This window comes from Corvus moneduloides, chromosome 3 (assembly GCF_009650955.1).
Source record: "Corvus moneduloides isolate bCorMon1 chromosome 3, bCorMon1.pri, whole genome shotgun sequence".
Classification (NCBI taxonomy): Eukaryota; Metazoa; Chordata; class Aves; order Passeriformes; family Corvidae; genus Corvus; species Corvus moneduloides.
This window is the reverse complement of record NC_045478.1, coordinates 786297-811668: the sequence shown is the minus strand read 5'-3', so window position 1 is coordinate 811668 and position 25372 is coordinate 786297. Positions and strand designations below refer to the sequence as shown.

Genomic DNA, 25372 nt, shown 5'->3' with positions numbered 1-25372 from the left:
GGCCTGGAGGGACAGGACACAGGGAATGGCTTCCCAGTGCCAGAGGGCAGGGCTGGATGGGATATTGGGAAGGAATTGTTCCCTGGGAGGGTGGGGAGGAGCTGGGCTGGAATTCCCAGAGCAGCTGGGGCTGCCCCTGGATCCCTGGCAGTGCCCAAGGCCAGGTTGGTTGGGGCTTGGAGCCACCTGGGATAGTGGGAGGTGTCCCTGCCCATGGCAGGGGTGGGATGGGATGGGCTTTAAGGCCTTTTCCCACCCAAACCAGTCCGGGATTCCCTGGGTCACTTCATTAATCCTGGGGACACTTTCCAGAAGGGAATTTGGGGGCATTTTTGGCAGTGTGTAATAAAGGGGGCAGGGGCTGCAGAGGGGCTCTGTGACCCCCCAGCTGCTGCTTCACAGCTGGGTTCTGCTGGCTGAGAGCTCTTCCTTGCAAAACCTGTTCCCTGGCTGTGCTGGTCCTGCTCCTCTGGCTCGCCCCCCATGCCCAAGGCCCCACCTGCCCCAGAGCATGCCCGGGTTGGCTCCAGGGAGCCAGGGGAGCTCCGAGTCAGTCAGGAGAAGGCAGGGAGAAGGTGTGGGGTCTGTCCTGGCCCCCTGCAGCCCCTGCAGCCCAGCTGGGATTTCCTCCAACAAGGCGGGGAAGCCCTGTGGAGTTGAGGGCTGGAGAAGCAGCTGTGGTAGGGAATGTTCTCTGGAAGGGAGATCCTGCAGGAGCCAGGAGACGTGGCTCAAGGGGAAATCTGAGGCCTGACACCAGCTCAGAGCTGCTCTGTTGGAACACCTGGACATAGCCTCAAGCTGCCTCAACCTGCTGGAAGCTCTTCAGGCATTGGCACAGCTGCCCAGAGGGGTATCCCCATCCCTGGATGGGTTTAAAAGCCATGTGCATGTGGCACTTGTGGACATGGGGCAATGGTGGCCTTGGCAGTGCTGGGGGATGGTTGGACTCAATGGGCTCCGAGGGCTTTCCCAATCTCTGGGATTCCATGATGCAGTCCAGGGTGAAGGCACTGGTGTGGAGGAGCATGGGGGCCACGCTGGGATGGCTGTGGAGAGCAGGGAGCAGGGCATCCCGAGGTGCTGTGGACGGGGGGCAGCTGCTGCTGTTCCAGCTGTGCTGTGAGGTGGACACGCTCCTCCACACCCTGGGAGAGCTCTCGGAGCAACGGAGCCCTGGGAACCCTCCTCACCTCCTCCCTCTCTGCGACAGACCCTGGAGGGCCCCGAGTGGGGTGTCCCTGCCCAGCTGCCCCCCTGGCCCAGGGCACAGGAACTGGGGAGAGGCAGCAGGAATTCTGAGAGGATGTGCCCAGGAAGCAGCGGGGCAGAGCAGAGAAGGACAAGTGGTGTGGAAAAGCAGCCGAGGGGGTTCCCCACTACCACGAGAACCCAGACATGAAAGCTGGTTTTTATTGACTGACTGGGACAGTAATATCCTCATTCAAACATCGCTGAGATGGCCTCAGCTCTTCAGTGGGGATCTTGCACACCGGGAGCTGAGAAAGGCGGCTCTGCAGCAGCTGGACACCGCCGAGAGCCGAGGAAAGAGCCCTTCCCCAGGACACACGGCCAGAAGGACTCCAGCCGCAAGAATTACCAAGCCAAACAAAATACGCGGAGAATCCGGCAGGAGACCGGGAGCTCAGACTGTGCCAGAGGAGCCCTGAGCCCCGGGGATGTCCAGCCAGCGCCACCTCGGGCTGGGTGATCTTGGGAAGACGTCTGAGCTGTGGGACACGTCCCAGTCTCTGCCGGAGCCGTGGGAGGGAAGGGCAGGCTCTGCCCCCGGCCCACCCCAGGGCTCTCTGCGGGGCCTGCTGGGGCACCGTGTCCAGCATTCCTGAGGTGGGACGGATCCCTGTGCCGGGGAATGTGACCTCCAGAGCTCCGAGTGGAGCGGGGACGGTGCTGGCAGCGGGGACAGGCACGGGGGATGCTCTGTGCCCTCACGCTGGTGGGGCCGGCACATCCCCAGCGGCTCCAGCCCAGCTCCCTGCTCCATCCTGGATTCTGAACGTCCCTCCAAGGAGCCTTTCTGGAGCCCTCCCGCAGCTCCAGGGATGCAGCCCCAGCTCCCGTCTCCTTCCCCTGATTCCCAGGAAGGCACCAGCCACGACCCCAGTGGGCAGAGGCCGCGGAGACTCCCACAGGAGCCAGCTGGGCACCTCTCCCAGCGCCGGTGAGGGATGCAGAGTCTGGGGATCTGTGCCGTGCTCCAGCCCCACTTCCCTGGGACTAAAGCCTGAGTGGGACCCACAGAGGGGGAATGCAAAGAGGAGGCCCAGCAGCAGCAGCAGCAGCAGCAGGGAGGAGATGCCCCCAGGGCTGCCCAGAGGTCACAGGGAGGAGAAGGACACGGAGCTGGGAAGGTTGTGCCGGGGGCTGGGGACACGGGAGAGGCTCCCACCCTTCACGCTCCCAGCAGCTTCTTGACCATGTATCCCGGCATGCTGTAGAGGAACAGGGCCACCATGATGAGGAGCAGCAGGGCCAGCACAATCTTGATGATGAGCCACTTGTAGCGGGTGCAGATGAGGTATTTGATGGACTTGAGCGGGTTCAGGAACCAGATGAACGACGTGTCCGGGCGGCTGCAGGGGAAACAAACACCCATCGTTAATCCATCACCAGGGAAGAGAGATTCATGGACCTCAAAGCCCATCCAGTGCCACCCCTGCCATGGGCAGGGACACCTCCCACTGTGCCAGGCTGCTCCCAGCCCCAGTGTCCAGCCTGGCCTTGGGCACTGCCAGGGATCCAGGGGCAGCCACAGCTGCTCTGGGCACCCTGTGCCAGGGCCTGCCCACCCTCCCAGGGAACAATTCCTCCCCAATATCCCATCCAGCCCTGCCCTCTGGCACTGGGAAGCCATTCCCCGTGTCCTGTCCCTCCAAGCCCTTGTCCAAAGCAAAGCAGGAACAGACACCTCTGTGAACACTCCCGAGGGCCCCGTTTCCCCCTCTCCCATACATTTACAGAAGGAGGTTGCCCAGAAGCTGGCCACAAGGCTATCTGCAGACACTTGTTAAGAACCTGACCTCTGGCATCCCACTGCAACTTTCCACTCAGAAATAGCAGTGCCTGGCTGCAGCTTTCTTGGCAGGAGACATCCCACACCTGGCAGTAACAGAGCGTTGGGGTTTGGCAGGGGATTTTCAATGCATGCATTCAACACTCGTGTTTGAGTGGGAAAATCCACAGGCAGGACTGCACTGCCACAAGGATTTAAAAAATAGCCTCTCAGGTTTGTGGAATCAACTGGCAAACAAATTAGAAGAACAGAGTCCTGTAATCCACGAGGGGCTCTGTTGCAATATGCTGATGGTGTCCTGCTAGGCACTGAAACCAAAGAATAGGACCAAGACCTGACTGTTGAATTGTGAAACTTGTTAAGATTAGATGGTTACAGGGTATTGAGGGAGAAGACCCAAGTGATGAAAAGACTGTGACCTTCCTGGGTTTTGAAATTCTCTGAGGTCAAAGGAAAGTAAGCATGTGCCATGAACAGTGAGGGAATTGCTTGCCTTTCTCAGGATGGTCAGGGAGTGGATCAGTAATTTCAGATTATTGGTCCAGATTTTGTATGGGCCTTTAAAGCTGCCCGTAAAGATTTTATTATATGGACTGATGACACTTGGGCTGCTTTCAAACAATTTAAGAAAACACTAATGAGGGCTCCATCTTCGGGCTTGCCAGATCGCATGAGATCTTCTGAATTATTCCCTTATGCCAAGGATTGCTGTAACCGCTGGACTCTGCCTAGCAGGCTGCAGCTCCCTGAGAGCTCAGCAGGGGTTACCCAGGGCTGTGCGACAGTCGCATCCCGGAGTCCATTTCGGACAGCCCCTCGATCTGGCTCCGGCAGCCAGCAGCGTTACAATGCAGTGGTGGTAAAGGAGGCAGAGAAGGGTCTCTCATGAGGGTTTGAGATGGCTTTAATCACATCTCATCCCCACGATGTTCAGAGGTAGAGAGACAACCTGGTCTGGGTGCGGGGTGGTTTTGTCAGGGGCCCAAGGGCGGTCCCTGGGCGGGGCTGGGGTACAGAACAAATAGGGAGAAACCGAGGGAGCGGCCAAGGCTAGGGCAGGGAACAGGGGGAGCAGGAGAAATAGGAAAAGCAGTGGATTAACAGATCCCACGAAGGATGGCCCAGCTGCTTGTGAGCAGTCATGGCTATGGTGCTGTTGATTCAGGAAGCTCCTAAATTGACTCTGGGACAAAGCAGGATGGTCTCTGTGCCACAGATGGTGATGCCTTTTCCAGGTCTTAAAATCAAGAGGCATACACGGTTAGAAGGGGAAAAGGGATTTTACCTTGGTATTTATTTTAAGGATCCTTAGGTGCACACGTCCAGGTCATATGCACTGAAATGCACCCCACCGAGTCTTTCCCTGTGTCTCTGTGTCTCCGTGTCTCCGTGTCCCCCCCCCCAACATTGGATATAACATTATAGGTGTTACTAATTAGCAGATCTGTCAAAGATTCCCCAATGAGAGGCTGGAGTGAGCCCCCCTTCCCAAGGAGCCTTCTCCTGGATGGTTCTATCTTGGTTTACAGAATGTGTTCTGGAGAGCACCTTGGGCTCTGGGGCACACTGATCCCCAGCTACGAAGCTTCTAAAATGTTTAGTCTCTTAGCTTGGCAAACAAGTCCAAGAATGTAGAGAAAAAGCACTGAGAATACAGAAGTTGTAAAAAGGTATAACAGGGGTATAAAAGAAAAGGCAAAAAATCTTCATGGCATCAATGGCACAGACAGGCTTGGAACAAAAGGGGGGCCACTGCCTGTCTACCAAGGGGTACTTCAGACCTTCAAACCCACCTCTGGTGTTAATCCTGCTGTGTTTCTGTCATTCACCAAAGTAGAAAGTACTCCAGGACATGATTGCCTGCAAACAATCACAGGAGTTTATTCCAGCCGACCGGATTTAAAGGACAGCCCGATAGAGAGCCCAGACTGGGAGCTGTACATGGATGGAAGTAGCTTTGTTTGCAATGGAAAACACGTCGGATACTCGGTGATGACCCTGAGCGAGGTCACTGAATCCAAGGCTCCAGCGTTGGGTGTTTCTGTGCCGAAGGATGAACTGGTTGCTTTAACACGGGCATTGGAGCTGGGTGAAAGAAAGTCAACATCTGGATGGATTCTTTTGGTGTAGTGCATGCCCTGGAGAGACAGTGGTTTGTTATCAGCACAAGGTACATCAACCAGACATGGGACACAAATATCACACTCAACTGGAAGCAGCACAAAAACCAGCTGAGGCTGCAATTCTGCGCTGTGGAACGCGCCAGACTGACACTGAAATCGGCTGGATAGAAACTTTCTAACACAGTTTTGAGTATTAGAAAGCAGCTGCTCTTCATTGCAGCACTGGTCATTTGGGGGATCCTTCCTCCGATCCTGACGAGTGTTGGATGAGCAGAGGTTTTCTCATACACGCTGATTGCATATTCATTAGCTACCCCCACGTACTTGGCTTTATTTGGCATAGTCACTCCCCTTATCAGAAGTCCTTAAATGGATCTTCAGGGTCTGTCTTCGAAGTCTGGCGTCCTTTTTACGTGGCTGTTCCTCGAGCCCCGCATTTGAGTAAGGGCAATATTGTTGTTTTACATAACTTCTGCTTTGTCAGCCTTGCAGAGCTGAGCTGGCATTTTCCATGACTTCTCTTTGCCTGAGTTACACCCTCTATCTATTTTCCCACGGCTGTGCTGCTCTCCTGTCCTTATCAAGTCCCCCCTTTGCTTGAGACTACGTTCCTTATGGGAACCAGTCTCTTAATATTTATATTTCGTTTTAGAGTGTAAGGCATTACAACAGCTGCAACACTGAGTCTTGATGCCAGCTAAAGCCGTACAGCAATTATTATGGTGACGATTATAAACAGATGTTTTACCGAGTCCAGCTGGGTACCCCTGAAGGAAGTTTGGTCCGGATTTCTTCAAATCCCCAGGAGGTGGCGTCTTGAGCTGTGCCTTGTAAAATTCGGGTTTGTTTCCAGATTTCCTGGACATCTGTAGATACTCTATCACTTCAACCAATGTGTACACAGCCACTGGGGTTAATGACAGTGCATATTCCTCCTTGTGGTGCTGAAACAAGGCCTAGTGCCATTCGGTTTTGTAAAACAGCTTGTGACAAGCTCTTGACTTCTTCCCAAGGGGCTTTGGCCCTTTTGATTCTGGAGCAATGTATCCACAGTTTTACTGTGTCCAGTTTCAACGCAGTAAAAGTTGTCCATGGCGCTTGGAAAGGTCCCTTCCCCTTGGGCTGGAGCGGGGCACTTCCCCAGCCTTCCAAGCAGACCCAATCTCCTGGTGGGAACTCGTGCCCTGGTGTGTCCAATCCCGTTGGTCCGGAGATCTCCACTGCCCGCTGCAAATCCTGTAAGGTTTTACTGAGAGAAATGAGGGAATTATTCAAACCAAGCCCTCCTTTTACGTGTGTGTTTCCTGGAATGTGGCCCTTGGTAGGGCCGACCACAGAGCAGCTCACAGGGGCTGCTTTTGCTGGTGGCCCACGGCTGAATTCTAACTCGAAGCAAAGCAACGGGGAAGGCTTGGACCCAGGTCAAGGAGGGTTCCTGACATATTTTACCCAGCTGCAATTTGCTTGTAGAATTCATTCACTCCACTTTGCCACTGGCTTGGGGCCTGTAAGGAGTGTGAAGATCCCAAGCTATTCCCAAGGCTTTCCTAAGCTGTTGTATCACTTCTGCAGTAACGTGGGAACCTCTGTCTGCTGACATTCCCAAAGGTACCGCCAATCCAGGTGTTATCTGATTCAGCAGTGCTTTAGTCACTTCCCTAACCTGGTTGGTGTGACAAGGGAAGGCTTCTGGCCACCCAGAAAAGGTATCCACCAGAACTAGGAGGGATTTATACCCCCCTTCTCTGGGCAATTCAGTAAAACCACTCTGCCAGTGTTCACACGGAACATTTCCAGGTTTTACGGCTCCTGGCATTACTTTATTGGCCTTGTTAGGGCTGTTTCTTTAACAAACTGTACTTTGTTTGATTCTGGATTGTACAATCTGAGTCATTTTAGACGTTAGAGTCATTTTGCAAACATTTCAAAAGTTTTTTCAGGACTCCAATGAGTGCCTTTGTGTTTGTGATCCCCTATTTCACTACAAGATCAGTTCTGGGACTACTTTCTGCCTGGCTGGGGTAACTGCCCAGACTCGTGGATCAAATATTGCTTCTAGGGTTCTGCTGTCCTTATTTACTCCTGCACCGGGCAGGCTCTGGGTTTTTCAGGGGGTCGCAGTGATCTCGGGGCTCCTCCAGCACTATTCCTGCGTGTGTTGCTCAGTCCCCACTGCTTTGGCCTCGCACGCCATCTCCTCTGCTCCCACAGGCTCCGGGACATCGGCAGGGACATCATCTTCCCTCTGGGGAGAGGGGGAAAGGTGACACCATCCCGCGAGGGGTGCAGCCCCTGCCCACCCCCGCCCGTGCCCCCGGCGCGGGGGATGCTCACCGCCAGCGATGCTCCGCAGCTCCTGGATCTCCTGCTGCAGCCGCAGCCGCAGCAGCTCCCGCAGCAGCTCCCGGCGCCGGCTCCGCGGGGTGACCCCCATGCGCCGCAGGGACCCCTCGGTCAGGCGCAGCAGCGCTCGGCCCGTCAGGGCGTGTTCCCGGGCCAGCTCCGCCAGCCCCCCGGAGCCGCCGTGCGCCGCCAGCCAGGAGCCCACCTCGGCCCCCGACCACCGCCCCGCCGGGGGAGGAGAGGGGGAGCCGGGCTGTCCCCTCGGGCCCTGCAGCCCCATGGAAGCCACAGGGTCACGCTGCCACCTCTGTGGCACAGTGCCCCCGCCCCAGCCTGAACGCAGCCCTCGGTCGCATCCCTGCACTGATGCCGGTGGCTGCACCCGCGTCCCCGTCCTCGGCCCATGGGGGTCCCCCATCCTCCACCCCCAGGGATCCTCAGATAACCCGTAGGAGCCCCCCATCCTTCACCCGTGGGGAGCCGCCATCCCATGCCCAAGGGGGTCCCTTAAACCCCCACCCATGGGGGTCCCCAAACCTCCACCTGTGGGGGTCTCACATCCCCCTCCCATGGATGTCCCCCTGTCCTCCACTCCCGGGATGCAGTTATCTGGGGGGGTCCCCAGCCCCTGCCCTCTCTCACCTCAGCCTCGGGGCACCTCTCCAAGGGTGCCTCAGCCCCATCCTGCGCCGGGGCTTCCATGTGGGGCCGGGGGCAGGGCACGGGGGCACTTCTGGCTCCCTGCAAACGGGGCTCCGTCAGCGGGGGCTCCCCCGGACCAGCCCCCCCCATGTCCTGCCAGCCACACAACCCCCCCAGCCCCCACCCTGGCAAACCGCTATCCCAGGGTCCCTCCTGGGGGGACACAGTCGCGGGTTGTCGCGCTCGTCCATGCCACCCACCCCTGCCCCCCCAGCACAAGGGGCCGCGACCCCCGGGACCCACCGCCCGTGAGTGCGGTGACCCACCGCAGAGCCCGGCGCACCCCGGTGGCACCAGCCCCGGCTCGCCCGTGCCCTGAGCCCGTAGAGGACACCGGCACCGCCCGGCTCCCCCGCCCGGCCGGGACCCGACCCCTTCCTTCTTATCCCCCCGCCTCCTACCTCTCTCCGGGTCCGTGCCCAACACCAGGAGAGCGAAAGGAACCTTTGCCCCGGCGCTGGCTCCACGGGCACAGCCCCGTGCGCTGCCCCACAAACGGCCCTGCCGGGCACGAGGGACCCCTGGGCATCCCGGGGAGCCGAGGCACAGGGCCAGGCGGGGTTGGACTGGGCTCCCTCCATACCGGGAGCCGTGCAGGAGCTCTGCCCAGCCCGGCCCGGATCGCTGCCACCAGCCCACCCCGCTACCCTGAGCACCTTCCACGCCACGCGGGCACGGGACGCACCGGAGAGGCTTCAGCCACGATCGTGCCGCTGGCGGCGAGGGTCCCACAGGCGGTGGGGACGCAGGAGAGGCACCGGCGGGGCCGGGGAGGAGCGGGATGAGCTTCCAGGATGAGTCACATCCGACGGGCTGCAGCCCTGCCCGGCCGAGCGGGTGCGGACCAGCCCCCGCCTGCAGCGCCCCAGGGCGCTGCTGTGCCCCCGCAGCCTGGGGGGGGTTAAACCCCCAAATTAACCTGCCCAGGGCAGGGCTGGAGTGCCCATCCCGGGAGGGATTGAACAGCCGTGTGGATGTGGCACTTGGGGACGCGGGTCAGTGGTGCCCTCGGCAGCGCTGGGGGAGCGGCTGGACTCGATGATGATCTCAGTTTTCTTTTCCACCCTAAACAATTCCGCGATTCTAAACCCAAGCCGGCCCTTCTCCTCTGGCCCTGGCAGCTCCCCTCTCCCCCTGGAGCAGTGCTCTTGCACAAGATTTCCAATAAAGAATAAACAGGACAGCCCGGGTGCTGCACCCATCCCTTATCTCAGCCCAGCCTCCAGCGCGGGGCTGGGCAGCAGCTGGCGGGTGGCAGAAACTGCTTCTGTCATAAAAAGGACTCGAAGGTGTTTGCAAGGTGCTTCAGGAGAAACTCTGTTCCCTGGCAGGTAACAGCAGCCACCCTCAGCATCACGAAGCCATGAGGAACGGGTGAAGAAAATAACAAGGATATTAAACAAAAAACCAAGTATCTCATCTTCCCCAATGCTTGGGAGAAAGACAGCCCTGAACACTTGCAGCTTATCACCACCTCAGAGCCCCTTGCAGGGCCTGAAGGGGCTCCAGGAGAGCTGGAGAGGGACTGGGGACAAGGCATGGAGGGACAGGACACAGGGAATGAATTCCCAGTGCCAGAGGGCAGGGCTGGATGGGATCTTGGGAAGGAATTGTTCCCTGGGAGGGCGGGCAGGCCCTGGCACAGGGTGCCCAGAGCAGCTGGGGCTGCCCCTGGATCCCTGGCAGTGCCCAAGGCCAGGCTGGACACTGGGGCTTGGAGCAGCCTGGGACAGTGGGAGGTGTCCCTGCCCATGGCAGGGGTGGATTAAGTGACCTTTAAAAAGCCCCTGCCCACCCACACCAGTTGTGATTCCATGATTTCAGAGAGCCAACACCTGGAGTCAGTTCACAGCCCCCCACCCCAGACACCACAGGAACAGTCCTGAAAGCATTTCAGCTGAAGGGAGGGAAAGAAAACAGCCATGAGTGGGTTTTGTCCTGATTTATTGCGCTTCCATCAGCGACATTCATTTGCCAGATGCAATTTGCTCATTCCAACAGCATTTGGACAGCATGGAGCAAACTGCCCCCTGAGAGCCCAGCTCAGCCCCTGGGACTGAACCTGCTGCTCCTCCCCACAGCATTACCTCCCCTCTCAGCCCACCCACCTCCACTGCTTCACATTCTCCTGATCTCCAAACTTCATTGTCCATACAGGGCTTTGAAATAGTTTTTGTTCCCCAGAGGGAGAAATCCTGGAGAGTTACCAGAGGGATCAGACAGGGTACAAGGAGCCTGCAGAGACTCAGAGCCACGTTAACTGTTCCTCTCCTGGACGTGGAATAGAGCGTGCTCATTAGATAAAAATTACTGGCTGAGTAGCTACAAGGGATTGATAAAGGCCACGGATCCCCTCTCCAAGAAGGATTGGGTGCAGGATTTATTAGTGCATTGAAATGGCATTGCCAGGCACAGGATGGAGGGACAAGGCTCCCAGTGCCGTTACTGGGGGTAAAGCTCCACGATCATCGCGTGTCCCTGGGGACAGAGAGAGAAAACATCACAGAAATGGTTTATGAACAGAGACAAGAATCATTATTACAGCCACGGATCAGGGCATGAAAAACGTGAGCCACAGCAGCTGGACACGAGCCCAGGTGTGCCCAGGGGGACAAGAGACCACTGGCCCCGGGGCTGTGCCAGCTCTGGGCTGGCAGCAGGGCCAGGGCAGTGCCCGTCCCCTGTGCTGGCACTGCTGGGGCACCTCCAGTGCTGGGGGCAGCTCTGGGCCCCTCCTGACAGGAGAGACCCTGAGGGGCTGGAGCGTGTCCAGGGAAGGGAACGGAGCTGGGAAGGGGCTGGAGCAGCAGGAGCAGCTGAGGGAGCTGGGAAAGGGGCTCAGGCTGGAGCAAAGGAGGCTCCGGGGGGACCTTGTGGCTCTGCACAAGTCCCTGACAGGAGGGGGCAGCCAGGGCAGGGGTCAGGCTCTGCTCGCAGGGAACAGGACAGGACTGAGTGGCGATGGGGGGCAGCCAGAGGTTGCCTGAGGGAGCTCTGAACACCCAGCACCCAGAGCTGGTGTAACCAGACAGGACTCCAGCGTCCCAGCAGGATCAGACCTGCCATTCCTGCCCTCTCCCAAGGGAACACGCTGGAGCACAGCACCATTACCTGCCCTCCTGCAGCACAGGCAGCGACCAGGCCGTACTGTCCCCCCTCCTTCTTCAGCCTGTGGGCAGCAGTGATGACCAGGCGGCAGCCGGTGGCCCCAAAGGGGTGTCCCAGGGACAGGGAACCCCCCCAGGTGTTGAACTTGTCGAGGGGAGGGGCTCCAACCTGCAGGTACACAGAGGCACACGCTGAGAGACACACCCCATCATCACCTGGCCATCACTAGCTCATCCCAACACCAAGCCTACAGCAGTTCAGGATGGCACATGAGGCTGATCAGGGGATAAATGCACCCCAAAGGTGTTCCTGCTTCACCTGCAGCCCCTCAGGGAAGCCCTGCACTGAGCAAGGACTGAGCCCCTCACACTGTTCTTAATTCCCTCCTCTCCAAGGATTGTGGCTCTGGATCTCCACCTCCTACCAACAACGGGAATAGCATCCCAAACAAATTTCGTTTCCCAAAGAAACTGCCTGAATTGGGATTTGCTAACCCAAGCTCAAGGAGCATCACTGCTCCTCACAGGACAGAGCCAGAGCCTGGCTGTGCAGCATCAGTACAGGCAGCTGCCAGGAGGGAGCCCAGTAACCCCAAGGTTAAACTGAACTGCAGAGAAAAGTGGGTCCAGAGGAGGCCCCGGAGCTGCTCCAGGGCTGGAGCCCCTCTGCTCTGGAGCCAGGCTGGGAGAGCTGGGGGTGCTCACCTGGAGAAGAGAAGGATCCAGGGAGAGCTCTGAGCCCCTTGCAGGGCCTAAAGGGGCTCCAGGAGAGCTGGAGAGGGACTGGGGACAAGGGCCTGGAGGGACAGGACAAGGAGGAAAATGTCCTGACTGTGCCTTACCTTTGACTTCCTGCCCATGTAGTTCTGTGCAAACCAATCCGAATCCATGGCTTTCAGGTTAGCCAGGATCTGCCCCTGCAAGGGAGGGGAGGGTGACATTGATAAGAACCCAAAGCAGGTGGCTACAGGGAGGCATCCCAGATTTAGAGCACTTACAGCAAAAGCCTCGTGGAACTCGAACACGTCGATGTCACTCAGGGTGAGCCCGGCCTTCTCCAGCACTTTGGGAGTGGCGTAGGTGGGGCTGAAGGAGGGAGGACACACAAGTCTTGCATCAGTGTTTCCTGTCAGCATCATCCCCCTTTTTCCAGAGTCACATCCTTCTCTCTGGGCTCGTGGCCCAGCTCTGCCCATCCCTCTCCATGGGAAGCACAGCCCCCAGAACTCCTGCTGAGGTGCCCCAGCGATCCCGGGCTGTTCCTGCCACCGCTGCTCTCTCACCTCCCCTCCTGCTCACACTCGTGAAGGCCTGAGGAGATGCAACATCTCCTGAGACACTTCCCAAAACCACACCGTGGCAAGAGAGGGCTGTTGTGGGAGCAGGGGCTGTGGGGGGACGCTCTCCATCTCCACCTACCCCAGGAGCAGCTGGTCCTTCGGATCCTGGGACACGTACACGAAATCCCTGTGCAGGAAAAGGGCTGTCAGTGCCAGGGAGAGGAGAAGGAAGTGGGAGCAGAGGCCACTGGACCAGCCCTCCCTACCTTAGGTAGGCCTTTGGTTTGTATCCCATGGCCAGGGCCTTCTCCTCAGACATGATCAGGATGGCCGACGCTCCGTCGGTCTGGAACGGGCAGGGAGAAGCCGGGTCAGGGGTGAAGGACCTGCAGCCCCCGCACACAACGAGCCCCACAGCCCTCAGAGAGAGAGGACCTGAACATCACCAGAGCCTCCAGGACACCCCACTGCGATGGGGGCCAAAGGCTGCTGGAGTGAGTGGATGGATGGGGGATCACTAATGGTGCCAGCACACGCTGCTGAAGCGCCTCCTTACAGCCCACAGGCACAATGCCCCCCAGGACTGAGGGGCCTGAAAGCACTGCTAGGCCTGGGACAAGTTGCTCATCCCAAACACTCAGCTGTCCTCCCAGTTCCATCCCAAAACTGAGAATAATTCCAGGACGACGCAAGCCACAGGTTCACCACGTGACAAGAATGAGCACTGTGGGTTTGGCACATCAAATCATGGAATGGTTGGGGTTGGAAGTGACCTTAAATTTCACCCAGTTCCACCTTCCTGCCATGGGCAGGGACATCTCCCACTTCCCCAGGTTGCTCCAAGCCTACAGTTTTTAGCTTTTATGTATTCTTCATGTATTTGGAGCTCTGTAGACTGTTAAATGCCCTGGTATAACTTCCAGTACTTTTCCAGCTTTCTTTCCCACAGTGAACAAACATTTATTGATGCATTCCTAAAATATTGTTTAGTCTTGCCTCTTACTTCTCCAAGGACTTTTTATTTTGCACCATGTAATCATAGACATGATAAAGGTAGGGTAGGAGATGGGGAGGGGAGCCCCCGTGGGGCAGAACCCAGGGGGGAATTATTTAACCAACTCCTCTATTTGGACAACATTGGCTGGATATTCTAATTGCCCCATCTCATATTAAATGGTACAAATCTAATTCAGGCTGTGGGTTTTCACCATATTCTGTACCTGAAGGCTTTCAAGGAAAGGTTTGCTTTTATACTGTCATTCTAACGTTGTCTGGAAAAGTTTGTGTTCTATTTCCAGGCATCACAAGCCCCAGTGTCCAACCTGGCCTTGGGCACTGCCAGGGATCCAGGGGCAGCCCCAGCTGCTCTGGGCACCCTGTGCCAGGGCCTGCCCACCCTCCCAGGGAACAATTCCTCCCCAAGATCCCATCCAGCCCTGCCCTCTGGCACTGGGAAGCCATTCCCTGTGTCCTGTCCCTCCAGAGCTGTGGCTGCCCCTGGATCCCTGGCAGTGCCCAAGGCTAGGCTGGACATTGGGGCTTGGAGCACCCTGGGACAGTAGGAGGTGTCTCTGCCCATGGCAGGGGTGGCACTGGATGAGATTTAAGGTCACTTCCAACCCAAACCATTCCATGATTCTGTGAAGTTCAGACTAAACCTACTGACTTCAGTGGTACAACGTCACCAATCCCATCCTGGGACAGAGTCCCTGCGTGGGCCTTGGAAGGATTGACCCTCAGGAAGCAGCTACAGAGAAGCAAACAGGTAAGACATCCCAAAACTTCAGGGGTTTTGTTATGGATTTTAAAATGAAACAATCCAAATTCACCAGATTCACTCAGTTCCAAGTTACACCTGGAAAATCTGGAAACAGTTGACATTAAAAAGCTCCTTCCCACATTATCCCAGCTAGGGGAGGCAGAGGGTCAAGTGGACAGTGCTGGGAACAGGAATTACCAGGAAGGAGGAGTTGGCTGCTGTGACTGTTCCGTAGGGCTTGACAAACGCCGGCTTCAGCTTTCCCATCTGCTCCATGGAGGACGGCCGGATCCCGTTATCCTTGGTGACTGTGTCTTTGCCTGGTGAAGGAAAAAAGTACAATCCAACTACAAACATCAGCAACACACAAGAACTTCATCATCAGGAATCCAGGGGGAAAAAAAAAAAAAAATCAGAAAATTGTGGGGTTCAGGACAAGCGTGAGGAGGGGAAAAAGGAAAATTTGTTTGTGGCATCAGAATATTTAACATGGCTAAAAATAGCACTTAAAAATGGAAGCTACCTCACTTTTCCTCAGAAGACAGCAAAAACAAAGTGTTGCCATCTGTTTAGTGTAAGGAAAAATTACCACATGGGAAACCCGGTTGAGAAAAGAATTTAAATTTAGGTTAAAAAGCCTAAATGGAGAACTGGGCTTAAATCAGTTTACATTTATGTGCTGAGTTTGAGGAATAAAGAGCACTGGGAAAACCCAAATACATCCATCTGCAATTATTCCAATTGCTAAATAAGCCTGTTAAGAAAAAGTACCAATTGTATAATAAAGACCACGTGGAACTGTGCATCTACAAGGCAAATTTCTCCAGGATCCCAATCAGAGTTCCCAAATGAACAGCAAAGTGTCTCCACCGGCTCCTGGGAGTGAGGGGGACACCAGGACAGGCCATGGGAGGGGCAGCTTAAAGGTTGTCCCCAAACTGTTTCACCTCCCAGTGAGGAATGTGAGGCCTTGTGAACTGGAACCTGCCACATTGCAGCTCCTCCCACCCAGCACCTGCACTATCAGACTGGGATTTTATTGGGCTTGTGTTTGTTGTTGATATTCTGGGGTATAAAGGTGGTTGCTCTTGCCTGGCTGGAAGGGCAATGGGATTCCAGGTCCAACTGTCCTGATTTTCCCTGCTCTGTCACCTCATTAGCACAGATGTGGGGTGGGCAAGAAAAAATTTAGGTATGTAAAGATTTGACAGAGGGCAGGGTTAGATGGGATATTGGGAAGGAACTCTTCGTTGTGAGGGTGGGGAGGGGCTGGGATGGAATTCCCAGAGAAGCTGTGGCTGCCCCTGAATCCCTGGAAGTGTCCCAGGCCAGGCTGGATGGGACTTGGAGCACCCTGGGACAGCAGAAGGTGTCAGGGCTGGAACTGGGTGATCTTTAACATCCCTTCCCACCCAAACCACTCCACGATTCCGTGTTTCACTCTCAGATAACCCGTTTACAAACACATCCCTGCTCCAGCAGTTCTCCAGGGACAAACAGAACCCACCCAGACCCACAGAACTCCCTGGAGCTGCCCCCAGCAGGGAGTGCTGGCCGTGGCACACGGGCACTGTCACCTGGCACTTTGAAGGGCACCACGTCCTGCAGCAGCCCCTCCTCCTGGGCTTTCTTGGCCAGCGTGTGGGAGCGCAGGGCGTACTCGTCCTGCTCCAGGCGGGAGATGCCGAAGGCGGCGGCCAGGCGGTCGGCAGAGTGACCCATGGTCTCGCTGGTGGAGAACTCTGCCACGGCTGGGAGCTGCCACCAGGGAGGGAAAGTCAGCACAGGTGAAAAAAGCCCTCCTGGGAGCACACAGAGATGAGCCCCACGGTCAGAGGGAGGCTCTTCCCTTCGTTAATTCAGAGCTACCCAGTTAACACACGGCAACCAGACCAGAACAGACTGAGTCCAATGTGTCAGGGAAACCATCTCTTTCCAAGACTTTGGGGAAAATGAGGTCCAGGCTGCTGGGAATCCATGACAAAAGGTTGTAGGTACAAAAATGCTGTTAGTGAGGATTTTCTTGTTATTTTTTCTAAGTCCGTGAGAGACTTTTCTCTCTCACAGAAGAGGTAGTAGGGAATGTAAACAACCAAGCCACCTGCAACCTTGGAAAGTCTTGTTTATGGTATAGAAGAAAAGTATTTTGACAATGGATGTTTTAGGATTTTGGCCAATCACCCCAAGGGGTGGCTGGTCCCTTGTCCAATTAGACTATGAAGAAAAAAGTCTATAAAAGGTTTGTAAAATAATTAAATAAATCAATCTTGCTGCACAATTCCTGCCTGCTGGATCTTCTCTCCTCCTCCTCCCTATGGCTGCGGGACACGGTGATATACTGTAGGAACCAGGCCTGCGGTAATAAAAGGTGACCAGGCCTTTTGGGTTCAGCTGAAACAACACATCCTGGGACCTCAAAACTCCCTGTCAGACACCCCCTTATCCAAAAGCAGAGCCCAGAGGTGATTCTGGCTTCGTTTTTGTTCTTCCAGCAGCACACAGGAAATCCCTGGGTGCATTTAATCCTGAGATTTTCATATCTTATGTGGATTTGGGGTCTCAGCTCTGCCATACTGAACCCAGGCCTCGCTGCACTCGCACTACAGGGAATGACATGGATGCAGTTTCGTTGTGAAGAGCTTGGGGTGGGAAGGAGGGAAGTGCTACTCCTCTGCATCCTCACCACGTTGCAATTCACCCCCCTATGGCCCCCAGGACAGAGCAGTGGCTCACTCTGCTCCTGACATGGCCCTGTGGATGCTCTTCAGGGGAGCTGAACACATCCAGCCCCTGGCAGGATTTGGCCAGGAACAGGAATCAAAAGGCGTATTTAAGATGCATTAATCAAACAACAATTACATTCATATATTGAATTATATTCATATTCCTGTCTAATACTAAGGGGGCAAAGCCTACTATCTAGTAAAATTCCTCTGACCCTAGAATTCCTCTGACACTTCAGAATAACCTTTATATTTATGGGAAAAAAGCTTCTATTTCTGTCATCTGCAGCACGCTTTGTCCAGGAGTTGCAGAAGGAGGTTTTGCACCAAGTTGGGTTTACTGAAGATGAACGTGTGGGAAGCAAAAGCAGAGTCCCAAATGCTGTGAGATGCATTAATCAATGTTTTAACCCAAAGCAGAGGACAGAGATCGATCATGGCGAACCCCAGAAGCCACCCCACCCATCTTCAATCCTCTCTATCGAGGTCAAAAAAACGACCTGTTCACACCTTCTACACCAGGTTCCTAAACATCTAAATGCCTGACAAACCAAAATACCTCGGGAGTAAAGTAGTCAGGGCGAATTTTGGAAATGAGGGAGAGCTTCTGGCCCAGGGTCTTGGCTCGGTTCAGCGTCAGCATCGTCTTCCTCATCTTCCTGCTGTGGCGGATGGGGACGTCGGACATGAGCTCCACGCCGCCGGCCACCACCACGTCGCACTGGCCGGCCGCGATCATCCCCACGCCTGCAACGAGAGGCATTCCCAGGAACGCTGCCAGAGCTCACCCCGACAGAGCCCTGGGTACTCCTGCACTCCAGTTCCTCCTCCAGCCCCGGCCTTAGCCAGGTTCCACAACACCATCCTCTGTCGCTCGGCTCGTGCTCGTCCTTGTCACACAGAGCACGGAGGGAAGGACAGCCCCAGCAGTTTGGGCTGGGTCTCCATTTTTTAGCCCTGTTTAGGCTCAGGCAAAGATAAAAGTCTTTTAGTCACCGTGGTCAGTCTTTACCTCCCAAACAAACAGGGACACTGGGCAGAGATGCTGCTGCAGGCCTACAGCAGACACTCAGTTCATGTTCTATTTCGTTGGTTAAAAAACTTCCACAGAATCCCTGAGGCTGGAAAAGCCCTCCCAGGGCATCGAGTCCAACCTGTGCCCTATCCCCACCTTGTCCCCAGCCCAGAGCACTGAGTGCCACCTCCAGCCCTTCCTTGGACACCTCCAGGGATGGGCGCTCCAAACCTCCCTGGGCAGCCCCTGCCAAGGCCTGACCTCCCTTTCCATGCAGAAATTCCTGCTGCTGTCCACCCTGAGCCTGCCCTGGCCCAGCCTGAGGCCGTTCCCTCTCCTCCTGTCCCTGTTCCCTGCCAGCACAGCCCGACCCCCCCGGCTGCCCCCTCCTGTCAGGGACTTGTGCAGAGCCACAAGGTCCCCCCGGAGCCTCCTTTGCTCCAGGCTAAACAATTCCATTTTTCCTTCCATTCCAGCATTTCTTCAGTTGGTTTTTGCATTCACAAGCAGTGCAAGTTGAATAAAGGCTGTAAAAGAATTTCCGAGCTCCTTCTCAACCCCCCAGCTTGTTCTTCCAGCCCACATACCTGTGGTCATGGCCTGGTTGGAGGAAATACAGGCCATGGTGACGGTGTGGGCCGGAGTTTTGTCGGAGAACCCCGCTCCCAAGGCAGCCTGCAACAACAGAGAGGGGCTGTTAAACCCACAGCTTCTGCTCCCAGGCCAGAGCTGCCCCTGCCCAGCACACCTTGCCAGGTGGAGCTGAAGACACCAACAGGGAGTTCTCATCCAGTTAATTATGGCAGCAGCTCTTCCCCTCCCCAGACTCTGGGGCAGGAGCTGAGGCCGCTGCTGAGGCTCTCAGCCACATTGAGACCAGCCACTGCCCCTCCACATTTCTTAATAAAGAGACAAACTAATCACACCCCTCACATTTAAAAAAACTCATCAAAAGAGCCTCCAACTACTTGACATCATCTTTGCTTCACCTTACTGGCAAAGGCAACACGTGAATGGGGTGATTCAGACTGCTCGGCACAAGGCTCTGTGGCTTCACAGAGAGAGGCAAACTGCAGAGCAGTGACACATCTGAGCAGCCCAGAGCAGCTCCCAGAGACCTTCCCTACATGGGATGGGGCCAACTAGTTGAAAGTTCAGCAGCTGTTCCCAAGTTAAAATTACCCTGCAGCCCCATCTGACTGGCAGGTGACCAAAGCCAGGCCTTGCCTTCACGAGGCTGAGGCACCTCCCCAGTGCCAGGGAGCCCAGGTTACATCATGGATTTATCCAGGTGCAGAGCACAGCAGAGGCTCCAGGTTAGCAAAGATCAGGCTGCCTGTCACGTGACTCCAGAGGATCAGCTGCTCTGTGGATAATATAGGAATTGTGTTTTCTGGCTGCTGGAACAAAGGGCAGCAAAGCTGCTCCGCTGCAAATCCTGTGAACGCTGTGTCTGACCAGCCAACTCAAATAAACAAATAAATACCACAACAAAGCAAACCCTCCCAGCACACTCTGCTCCTCCCCAGGACATTGGGCAAGGCAGCGTTCAAGTCCAACTGGTATTTAGGAGCTGAGGGATCAGCAAACCTTAACAAAACCTTCCCTTGCAGGGAAGAGTCAAGCAGAAGCTTCACCGCACTGAAATATGAAAATCTGATAAAAAACGACGCAAAGTAAAATCTAGGGCAGATTTCAACAGGAGGCAGAGAATCCCAAAACCATTTTCCTTATAGTCCCAGGCACTCATTTAACAGACAATACTACACAACTACTTCATACTCTCAAATCATATTTAAACAAACAACAATACTGGGAATTCATTTTCAGCAAGTATTTGTCATCTTCAGAGTTGCAGAAATCAGACTCCCAGGGAAATGCTGCACAGCACCCACCTCTCTGGCAACATTACTGGTTTTCACTTCCTGGATCACTGTGCCATAAACGATGTAATCAACAGCATCCCGTGGGACACTGGTCCGGGTCAGCAGGCCCCTGAGGAGAGGATCAGAACAAAGGCAATTTGCATCACGTAAGCAACAACCTCTCCAACATCCTCTTCCTACCAGCTTGGCTGGAGAACAAGGCAACAACAGAGCCACAGCTTCTGCCCCCAGCTCAGAAGAAATCTCATGTGCATGTGGGCGTGTGGGAAGTGCAGCTGATTATGGGCTGCAAACAATCATGGTGATAATTTCACTACAAATTATTACAGAACTTCATTAAAGCAACTACTTTATAACCCCCACACCCCTCCTTCCACAAAACGGTTCACAGAATCATCAAATCCCAGAACGGTTTGGGTGGGAAGGGACCTCAAAGCCCATCCAGTTCCACCCCTGCCATAGGCAGGGACACTTCCACTATCCCAGGGTGTTCCAAGCCCCGTCCATCCTGGCCTTGGGCAGCCATCTCCAGGCTTCTCCAAGCCTTCTCTCTTCTCCACAGCACTTTGCTCTGCCTCCCAACAAAACAAACCCACTGCTAATGGCCTTCAGAACAGAAGGGACAGGCAGGGTGACAGAATTTGCTCAATATCCTTGTTGTCACATGGTTTCCTCTGTGCTGCCCAGGCTGTTTTTCCCACCAGCTGTAAGCACACCTCAACAGCAGCTCTGATCTCTGTGTTTGGAAAACTAGAGCTGGGAATCAAATTCACTAAAATTTGTCACCACCACCATCGCTTTACACCAACACAAACCTGTTGAAAACCCCAACAACAACACAAACCCCACTGCTGTGGAGGGAGGCCAGGAAAAATAAACACCTGAGCTGTTCAGAGCCTCGGCTTTGCAACCCTGAAGCTTCAGCAGTTTAACAAGAATTCGAAGCCCTTTCAGTGTTCCATTTACTTACTGCAGTGCTGCTCTGGCTAAGTCATGTGGCATCAGATCAGCATACCTGGAAGGTGAACAGGAGAGGAAGGAACTCAGAGGTGTGAGGAACCAGTACAGAATACTCAGTACAGAACTCTGCTGTGAGCACAGAGCAGCAGCAAGAACTGGGGATGGACCAGAAATGCTCCACTGCACTTCTGAGGAAACATTTCAAGGAATCACAGGTTGGTTTGGGTTGGAAGAGACACTAAATCTCATCCAGTGCCACCCCTGCCATGGGCAGGGACACCTCCCACTGTCCCAGGCTGCTCCCAGCCCCAATGTCCAGCCTGGCCTTGGGCACTGCCAGGGATGCAGGGGCAGCCCCAGCTGCTCTGGGCACCCTGTGCCAGGGCCTGCCCACCCTGCCAGGGAACAATTCCTTCCCAATATCCCATCCAGCCCTGCCCTCTGGCACTGGGAAGCCATTCCCTGTGTCCTGTCCCTCCAGGCCCTTGTCCCCAATCCCTCTCCAGCTCTCCTGGAGCCCCTTCAGGCCCTGCAAGGGGCTCTGAGCTCTCCCTGGATCCTTCTCTTCTCCAGGTGAGCACCCCCAGCTCTCCCAGCCTGGCTGCAGAACAGAGGGGCTCCAATCACTGCACTAAACCCACAGAAAAGCAGAAGTGATCAGATAAAGAAATCCCTTCTCCATCCTAAGGGGCAGGTGTGGTCCTAGTCCAACTGTGGATTTGGTGGCCCAACAATCCAGGAGGAAGAGCCTGCAGCAGATCCTTGGCCCCTGTCCCGCCAGTTTTGTGAAACTTGGTGCTTCATCTGCTATAGATTCACCAACAGCTTCCTCCACAATCCCTTACTCTTCCCAGAATCCATACACATGGACAACCTTCTTCAAACCACATTTTTGCACTAGATAAGCTGGAATAACTGCAGCAGCCTAACTCACTGCCCCTCCAGAGCCTTTAGGCCCAGGAATAGCTCCCCTGAAATGAATAAGTGAGATTTTTCACAGAAAGAGCCGAGTATCAACCAAGTCAGGAGGTGTTTTCTGTATTTTACTCCTCTTTGATACTCACGAGGTGCCAGACTGCAGAAAGGGAATACGGACACCCTCCACCACCACAACATTCTTCACCCCAGTTTTGCCCAAGGTCTTCTTAGTCTTGGGCTGGACTGTGAAGGGAGAAGTGATGGTGACAAGAACATCAGCAATTTTAGTATAGATCCTGCAAAAATCTTCTAGAAAACAAGGAAAATTGTCCTCTTTTGGTGCATATGTGAAAGGCAGGGAAGGTAGGACACCTGAGCTGGAATATTGGAATCATGGAATAGTTTGGGTGGGAAGGCCCCTTAAAGCTCATCCAGTCCCTCCCCCTGCCATGGGCAGGAACACCTCCCACTATCCCAGGTTGCTCCAAGCTCAATCCAACCGGGCCTGGAACACTTCCAGGGATGGGGCCTGTGCCTCACCACCCTCACAGCCAAGAATTTCTCCCTAATGGGAAGAAATTTTCTCCCCAGTGAGAGAGGTTTAAGGCAAGAGATGTCACGATCCAGCACTGCTCGACAGACCAGTGCCAGGATGAAACTCCAGCACTGTCTGGGGATTCCTTCAGGCTCCTCATGAAGCCCAGGGGATGATGAGGAGCTGCTGTCCAGGCCTGTTCCCAAAATCCCAAAGCCTGAGTCACCTGAGCAACCCCCACAGTGAACCCCAGAGCGTGGATCACCCCAACCACTCACTGTGGACTATGACTAAAAACTGGGAATGGCTGCTGGGAGCCAGGGCAGTCAAAGGATGAGAGGACTCTGCTGCAAACACTGCTTTGCCTGAAGTTTTCCTAGTTTGCAGCTGATCAGGAACACCTGAACTAAGGCACTCTGCACCATTTCCAAGATTTAAGTGGAAAAAGACTCTGGCAAAGGGAGGCAGCTTCCAAAACAGCCATGTCTAGCACAGACCCACTGAAATTCCTGGTGTTTCCCCCTTACCTGCAGCTTGGAACTGCGAGGAGCAGCTGAGTGATCGAGCAACTGGAAAACAAGGAAGGGAAAAATGCCAGAAAAAAAGTCAGAAACAGTTCTGCTCTCTGTAAGAAGGGTTAAAAAGGCAAATAATGTCTCTGTAAGACACCTGAACACCTGCGGGGTGTTGGGGGGTTTACTCTGCTCAGAAACTCGACACAGTTTCTGTTGTTAACTCAAGACTCCTCCCCATCTGATGTGGGAAGGGACAAAAAAGGCAACAATGTAATTAGGGATTAAGAATAAAATATCGTCAGTCTTTTAATGGCGAGAACAGGGCACATTCAGATCCCAGCACTGGTTCCAAACCCAACACCTCAACCAGAAGTTTATGACCCACCCACGAAAGTGAAAGATACTCACGGCCCCCGGCAGCCCAGGCTGAGGACACGGGGAGGTTCCGCAGGGCAGAGCTCAGCATGGAACTCATTTTGGAATCTGGGGAAGGGCTGATGTCAGTCCAAGCTGCTCTATCCGGAACAGTCCCAAGGGAAGTGACCTGCCTGCCTCACACGGAGCCAAAAGGTGAGGAGCAGACACTCCAAGGGCAGCAGGGAATCACTTCCCACCACACTCCGTGAGCGGAATCTGACCAGGAGGAGCCTGGCTTGTGACAGGGGCTGCAAACGTGCCTGTGAATAAATACTGCCCAGTGAGCTTCTCAACTCCCTCCCAGGAACTGCTCCACCACTTCCCACTGGAAAATTGTCCCAGTGCCCAGGCAGCCTTGCTGCCAGCAGCATCTCCTGACGCAGTGTCCTTGGCACCCCTTCCCACCCCTGCCCCTTGTTAACCCCCGGTGCCAGCCTGAGGAACTCCTGCTGTGCATCCCCACGGCAAACAGAGCACCTTCATGTCCTCCATCCCCCAAAATGCCTCTGCAGATTTCCCAAAGCTCATTCCAAAATCGGGTTTCCCTATAAACAAATCCTCATCTATAGATTTTATTGCCCAGGGCTCAGGATGGTCCTCACAGCTCCAGGTCTTTGGCTGATCCATGCTAACATTCATCTCCCTCTGTCACACTTTGGGGGTTCAAATCCCAGCACTTTCTCCCCCAAACACAAAGTTTTTCCATGGAGGGGCGCAGGAACACCCACAGACCCAAACCCAGCCCTGTGCAGCCCCACAAAAGTCAGCACAAGCTGCCAGTCACCCCCTTTGACACCTCACAGCCGCAGCTCCACACCTGGAACGTGCAGCATTCCTCCCTTCCCAGCCCAAAAACCAGACCCAGGCTCCTCCTGCTAACAAAGCTCCTGAAAACAGACCTTTCCAAGGCATCCTGCTCTTCCTCCACCTGTGCCGAGTTCCCTCCCCACATCTGATTGAGCCTTTTCCCTGAATTTTCCCTGCCCAGCTGACAGAAGTTTCTCCCAGGTATAAGCTCCTCCTCCCTCCCACGCTGCACAGCCATCTCCTCCCGATGCACCCCTGTTCCTGCCCCCCAAAACGTGCCCAACCCCCTCATTTTCGGCAGCCAGTGCTCCCCTGGCACCCCAAGGGCTCAGCCCTGCCCGCACAAGTCACCAGGGCAAAGCTCCTTCCAGAGGGGGAAGGATCCGCCTGGATTCCACAGCCGAGCTGGACTCCGCGATCCTCATGGATCCCTTCCAGCTCAGGATAATCCACAATTCCATGAACAGCCTCTACTTCCCTCCTCTCTCCACACACCCCTGACGCTTTCACACACCGCAGCACCGTCATCCCCACCCGCGGGACGCCCAGCGCCCACCTGCTACAGCCCCAAACACACCCGTGCTTCTCTCAGCCGCCCCCAAAACCCCCTCGTCCATCCAGGACCGACCCCCGACCCCTCCGTCCGCCCAGGACCGATCTCTCGACCCCTTCATCCACCCGGGACCGACCTTCCGCTCCCTCCTCACCCTTTCCCAGCCCCCCACGTCCGTCTGGAACGAAGCCCCCGACTCCCCGCACTTTTCCCCCGTCCACCTGAGACCGACCCCCGGACTCCCTTCATCCTTCCCCCGCCCACTGAAGACCGACCCCCGATCCTCTGCTCCATCCCGGACGGAGCCGCCTACCCCTAACCCCCACCCCTTTCCCCGGGACCGACTCCCCGACTCCGCTCACCCTTCCCGCACCCCCGGCCAACCAGGACAGAGCCCTCAAGCTCGCTGTCCGCGCTGTCCCCTCCGGTCCGCGCTGCGCCGCTCCCGCCGCTCACCTCGGCCCTCGGCCCTCGCCCCGCTCTGCCGGCGCCGCGCCGCCACTCAGCGAGGGCCCCGCGGCCCCCCCACCCTCCGGGCTGCCCGCCGCGCGCCTGACCGGCACCGCCCGCTCCGCAGCCCCTCCCCGGCCTCACTCGCAATCCGCTCCCGCTCAGCACGGATTGAAAACACCCGAGACACCGCGAAGAGCGGAGGAGAAGGAGGCAGCAGCGTGCTGGCGGCGGTGAAGCGCGCG

The 25372-nt window shown here is 55.5% G+C and overlaps 2 protein-coding genes across 6 annotated transcripts; both read right to left on the bottom strand.

Annotated features, from left to right (window-relative positions):
- Positions 1-1399: 1399 nt before the first annotated feature.
- LOC116441995 (sterile alpha motif domain-containing protein 12-like) lies at positions 1400-9358 on the bottom strand. Of its 3 annotated transcripts, XM_032104498.1 has the most exons (5): positions 8604-8843; positions 8143-8241; positions 7492-7768; positions 4828-7402; positions 1400-2594 (listed from the first exon to the last, which is right to left on the bottom strand). In XM_032104498.1, the coding sequence occupies exons 1-4, from the start codon at positions 8781-8783 to the stop codon at positions 7392-7394; spliced, it is 567 nt and encodes a 188-aa protein (XP_031960389.1). In that variant the 5' UTR covers positions 8784-8843; the 3' UTR covers positions 1400-2594; positions 4828-7391. The 3 variants fall into 3 exon arrangements, 1 of the variants encoding a protein (XP_031960389.1); XR_004239331.1 differs by lacking the exon at positions 8604-8843 and adding an exon at positions 8859-9358 and having other exon boundaries at positions 7492-8241; XR_004239330.1 differs by lacking the exon at positions 8604-8843 and adding an exon at positions 8888-9358 and having other exon boundaries at positions 7492-8241.
- Positions 9359-10129: 771 nt separating this feature from the next.
- On the bottom strand, positions 10130-25158 carry HADHB (hydroxyacyl-CoA dehydrogenase trifunctional multienzyme complex subunit beta). 3 transcript variants are annotated; one of them, XM_032103202.1, is made up of 16 exons: positions 25134-25158; positions 23309-23577; positions 22913-22954; positions 21997-22093; positions 20943-20987; positions 19982-20081; positions 18674-18761; positions 17631-17818; positions 15926-16106; positions 14547-14668; positions 12856-12935; positions 12729-12776; positions 12308-12395; positions 12152-12226; positions 11314-11478; positions 10130-10680 (listed from the first exon to the last, which is right to left on the bottom strand). In XM_032103202.1, the coding sequence occupies exons 2-16, from the start codon at positions 23373-23375 to the stop codon at positions 10645-10647; spliced, it is 1422 nt and encodes a 473-aa protein (XP_031959093.1). In that variant the 5' UTR covers positions 23376-23577; positions 25134-25158; the 3' UTR covers positions 10130-10644. The 3 variants fall into 3 exon arrangements, with proteins under 3 accessions (XP_031959093.1, XP_031959091.1, XP_031959092.1); XM_032103200.1 differs by having other exon boundaries at positions 25040-25156; XM_032103201.1 differs by lacking the exon at positions 25134-25158 and adding an exon at positions 25051-25128.
- Positions 25159-25372: the final 214 nt, after the last annotated feature.

Coding starts and splice junctions, on each gene's coding strand:
- LOC116441995 (XM_032104498.1), bottom strand. CDS start 8,783: ATGGAGGGAGCCCAGTCCAACCCCGCCTGGCCCTGTGCCTCGGCTCCC. Junction 8,242..8,603: donor GGGCACGGACCCGGAGAGAG/GTAGGAGGCGGG, acceptor CCCCGTTTGCAG/GGAGCCAGAAGTGCCCCCGT. Junction 7,769..8,142: donor AGAGGTGCCCCGAGGCTGAG/GTGAGAGAGGGC, acceptor ATGGGGCTGCAG/GGCCCGAGGGGACAGCCCGG.
- HADHB (XM_032103202.1), bottom strand. CDS start 23,375: ATGAGTTCCATGCTGAGCTCTGCCCTGCGGAACCTCCCCGTGTCCTCA. Junction 20,988..21,996: donor TTTCTGCAGTCTGGCACCTC/GTGAGTATCAAA, acceptor TTCACCTTCCAG/GTATGCTGATCTGATGCCAC. Junction 12,396..12,728: donor AAGGACCAGCTGCTCCTGGG/GTAGGTGGAGAT, acceptor TCCCTCCTTCAG/CCCCACCTACGCCACTCCCA.